Source organism: Penaeus japonicus, unplaced genomic scaffold (assembly GCF_977035675.1).
Source record: "Penaeus japonicus unplaced genomic scaffold, GWHDUDI00000001_assembly GWHDUDI00000004, whole genome shotgun sequence".
In the NCBI taxonomy this organism is placed as follows: Eukaryota; Metazoa; Arthropoda; class Malacostraca; order Decapoda; family Penaeidae; genus Penaeus; species Penaeus japonicus.
Genome location: NW_028234406.1, coordinates 10794029 through 10799028, shown reverse-complemented (window position 1 = coordinate 10799028; position 5000 = coordinate 10794029). Strand labels below are relative to the sequence as shown.

Sequence of the window (5000 nt, the reverse complement as noted above, 5' to 3'; positions counted from 1 at the left end):
TGTGTGTGTGTGTGTGTGTGTGTGTGTGTGTGTGTGTGTGTGTGTGTGTGTGTGTGTGTGTATATGTATGTATGTATGTGTGTGTGTGTGTGTGTGGGGGGTGTATGTGGTGTGTGTGTAGTGTGTAGTGTGTGTGGGGGGGGGTGTATGTGGTGTGTGTGTGTGGGGGGGGGGGGTGTAACTGTGTGTGCACATGTGTGTGTAAGTGTGTAAACATGTGTGTGTGTGTGTGTGTAAGTGTGTGAGTGAGTGTGTGTGTTTGTATATGTGTAAGTGTGTGTTTGTGTGTATGTGTGTGTGCGAGTGTATGTGTGTGTGTGTGTGTGTGTAAGTGTGTGAGTGAGAGTGTTTGTGTGTGTGTGTGTGTGTGTAAGTGTGTGAGTGAGAGTGTTTGTGTGTGTGTGTGTAAGTGTGTGAGTGTGTGTCTGTAAGTGTGTGTGTGTATGTGTGCATGTGCATGTGTATGTGTGTATGTGTGTGTGTGTGTGTGTGGTGTGTGTGTGTGTGTGTGTGTGTGTGTTAGTGTGTGTGTGTGTGTGTGTGTAGGTGTGTGTGTGTGTGAGAGAGTGTAAGTGTGTGTGCATAATTGTTAGTGTGTTTTTAATAATGAAGGAGAAACAAAGACTCGTTGGAATTAGAATTTGTTTATCTACAATATATTAACATTAAGCTTTATGCCACATTTTTGTGTACAATATATAAAATACAGATCCTGTATACATTCATACACTTTATATTGTTCAAGCAATCATAAAAATTAACTTAAATTCACTGATTTCTCATACACATAAGGCAAGGTTACACATATCCATATCAACAAACCAAAACAAATTAATCTGGTAACCATTAATAGAAAATTATTTGGCACAGTTGAATGCCACCAACTTTCATCTCATTTTATTTAACACATTTTTTTCAATCTTTTTAACTGAAAGAAAACAGGTAATGGAGGAGCTTTAAACACATTTCCATCAATAAGCACAGTTAAACTTTCTTCAGCACAGCAGATACCTCCTATATAAATAAAATCCAAGAAAAACAAATTCACACAAATCACTCAAAAATGTTCATCAAACCTGACCTGCACCATATACATTTACAAACTTCGTTTCTGCAGAAAAACTTGTATATAATGATTAGAAAGTACATCAGAGTATGAAAATTTTGTTTTATCAAATCAATTTCAACTTTTTCCTTGGAATACTTGTAAAACACTAAACTCATAAAAAAAAACTGAATGGTCAATACCGAAATATGGATAAAAGCATTCCATATATCTTTGTTTATGAAGAGTTTGTATTTTGTGTGCAATTCTCAACCACATGTAGAAGCCCTTTTCTACTGCAGGAGTCAGGGAGAGTAAAATTTGTTGGAAATAATTGGTCACTATAGTTACATGCATGTTTTTATAATGTACATTATATTTATCATGGAAATTTTTCATTTTAATCAATGGCAATCAAACTGGTATTCCAAATTTTACTGTTTTTCTGTACTTCTGCAGTCAAGGGGTTGTTTATCTTCCATCCACTGAATGATCATCTGGATTTTATATATCTCAATGGCTCCTATCTAATAAGTATTAACATGAACAATAAACAGTGACTGATTTTAATACCTTTATTACTCTTATGAAGTTGATGATCAAAATATCCATTTTAAACAGTAAACAGCACTTCTCTATATATTTTCTATAAGCAACAATTCTCATTATAATAAATAATAGAACACTAAATGATAATAGATAAATATTTTAGTTATATCTATATTTGTATATAAAATAATATTGTACTTAATTTTACTCCCATAAGTAGTCAACCACTTGAGAATGGCAGGAAATGAAAGGTTAAAAATCATATGCATAAAATCATGGCAGTACAGTGGCTTTGATTATATTTTTGTAGTTCCTAAAAAGCCACTTTCATACTTTATGGTTGGATGGTATCTACTTGTATTGTACCAATTGCCACTGCATCACGAGACTTAGGATTGACATTTATGAATCCTTGATTGAACATAATGTGACCCTTTCCATCTCAAAACCCTTTCTCCACTTTATTAATTCCATGTTATTGCTAGCTAACTTGTTGCATTTCATAATTCCACAGTCACAAAGGTAACATCCAACTGAATTGTAATCTACTATGGGGATTCTTCTTTTGTAATTCATTCTTCCTAAATTTGAACTGATACCTAATGCTTACACAAGTAACACCATTGGCAACAGGGAGCTTAATACTTAATCACCAATAATTTCCAGATTCTTTACATATCACACATCTGCCTTTGTTATATGGCATTTTCTATCAAAAAAGTATTTTAACAGCCTTGCCTTTACTTTCTCTGCATCTGTGAAACAAAGGCAATTCAGAATCAATCAAAACAATTCAGAAACTGGCCTATGGTTAATGATATGTTAACACCAGGCTATTTTTACATTTGAAAAAGAAAACTATATATCTAGATCACCAAAACATCTTGTACTTGTATCACTACTAAAATTTAATGGATTATTCATATTTGAGGATTAATGAATCTGTCAATACGCTGTTCATTTCTCTTATTGTTTGCTCTTCATTATCGCCAATAAAACTGGTGGGAACCATGGGCACCTTCTCTTAATCCCTGAATTATACAACTAACCTGGACTTGCTTTGTAATGTTAAATAAAATTCAAACTACTAATTTGTAATATTCCACTTATCAAATTCATTCATAGTTTTACTTTCTAACAAAAGGGAAATTATCAACTACAATTGGGATCCTTCACAAGCATGGATCAATTTGGAAAAAAAATATTTAAGTAGACTCAAACAACCAACTTTATTTAGTATTTTATAAACAAATCAAAGGACTTTTTTTTAAGAAGTAAAGTTTGGGAGGTTATAATTTTTTATATTTTTTTTTTCCTTTCATTTAGTTTTTTATAATTTTTCCCCTTAAACAGTCTCAACATTGCCCTTGACACGAACCCTGCGTATAGGGCTAAAATCTGCAGAGCCCACACTGTTCCTAGCACCATCCCTCCTTTCACAATCACCTTCCTCCACACTCCCATTCACGTGTGGCTCAAACACATCGTACGTTCCCGTTGTTCTAGTAAGAGGGGGTTTGGCAGTAAAGGAAGTTTCAGTCTCATCTGGCGTGGGAGGCTGCGCTAATTGTGAAGGGGGAGCAACATGACTTTGGGTATCGCTCTCCTTAGGGAAGACTCTCGTGTCTAGAGCAGCGGGTAAAAGCAGAGGCGGCGGCACTTGACTCAGGGGCGGAAGGATGCGAGTGGGACCAGGGGAGAGCACGACATTCCCGACTAATGACACATAAGGCCAGACCCCTTCGTCCTCTCCTGGAGTCACACTGGTGGCCCTTGTTGGTAATTCTAAATTCCCTGTAATGCCCATATCCGCCATCATCTCTCCTGTACTACTGGAGCTGCTGCTACTGCTGCCATTACTGTCTTGAGGAGAGCTAGTCCTCTCTATATTCACCTACCCATTGGATCAAAATAAGTCATCAGTTCACTTGTAGCATAAGTTTTCCCTAAATTAAAGGAGCTGATGAATATCTATCAAGATGAAGCGCTACAACACCTCAGAAGTTATGGCTGTGAAATGGGTTGAATAAAAGTCTTCTTTCATGCAAAAAACTTTCAATCATCAACTACAAACATAATAGAGGAAAAATACCAGGAAAAAAATCCAATACCAAACTGTTATATAAAGATTGTTGGAACATCAAAAATCTACTGGGAAATCAACTCTCATCATAACTGAGCCAAAGTTCTCCCAACATTTAAAACTGATGACTAGGAATATTCTTGAATGTGGAGTGACGAACCTTGGGCAGTGAGGGGGAGGTCTGGGGCCCTGCAGTCGTCATCATATCTTCCATGGGAATTTCTTCACTTCGAGGACGAGGTCGGGATGTGGAACGAGATATGCCTTCCCGTGTTCCCTGTGGATGTCTGCTTTTCTGCCGCCCAAGACGACTTGGACTTTGTGATTCAGATCTACCTGAACAAGCTGCTACTTGGTCTTCTGTCAATGAGATTGCCATTATTAAAGTAATTGGAAAATGTGTTATCATTGGTAGTTAGCATATTCCTGGTTTGCAGCATTATATCTTTCTTTTTTAATCTGTTAAACCAAATCATTCATATCTTCAATCTGTCTGACATTACTGCCTAATCCCAATAAAGACTGATCAAAAAGTGTTCACCAGACTTACGAGCATCTGGACCTGGTTGAAGTCCAGCCCCACCTTCACGCTTCAGCGCAAATCCTGGAACTCTTGAAACATTGAATAGCGGGCGGTGAGATTGGCTGCGACTACGTCCTTCCCCACCACTAGCACGGCTTACACCTCGTCCTACCGATTCAAAGTATTATGACGTCTCTGTAACTACTTGAAAAATGTGTCTATTCCATTTTTCTGGTACATGAAACTTTACCTCAGAAGAACTGATTTTTTCTTCTAACTCAGAAGAACTGATTTTTTCTTCAAGGCTTTATATCTTAATAATACAGGCCACTGAATGCAGCAGCATCAAAGAAATAACAGCAAAAACATAACAAATCTGTTTACAAAAATAAGAACATGAATCACAATAATATCCAGGAAATATATTGAAATGAAAATGGTGGAAAGAGAAAAAGAAACAATGAAAAAGTGTTCTTGAGACTCTCTCAAGTGGTATTGAAATTAGTATTTTTCCATCAAACATTACAGACTTACAAAGAGTAATTCTATAGAACATATCTATAATTTCCTAAAGGATCCTTACTAGTGTATTTTCTACAACCTTTTCACCGTTCATTAACAAGAAAATAGTCCTGATGAATCATTTCATAAAATTTCATCTTTAAATTTCTATAGTAACAATTTCAAATTGCAAGTATATTATGTCTTTGATGTTTCAAATACAAGTCTTAGTGGCAGCTCTATAAAACCTGGAGTGTTTCTAATGAAGAAAATCTGGCAAAACCGAAGCTTACTAAATA

General features: G+C 36.1%; 1 protein-coding gene across 1 annotated transcript in view; it reads right to left on the bottom strand.

Annotated features, from left to right (window-relative positions):
- Positions 1–634: 634 nt before the first annotated feature.
- Positions 635–5000, bottom strand: part of ema (C-type lectin domain containing ema) — a 51756-nt gene continuing 47390 nt past the window's right edge. Inside the window, exons 20-22 of the mRNA XM_086535775.1 lie at positions 4228–4368; positions 3838–4037; positions 635–3488 (exon numbers count right to left, since the gene is read on the bottom strand). Of these exons, the coding sequence (XP_086391901.1) occupies positions 2940–3488; positions 3838–4037; positions 4228–4368 (890 nt within the window). The 3' untranslated portion in view covers positions 635–2939. The remainder of the gene's footprint in view (positions 3489–3837; positions 4038–4227; positions 4369–5000) is intronic.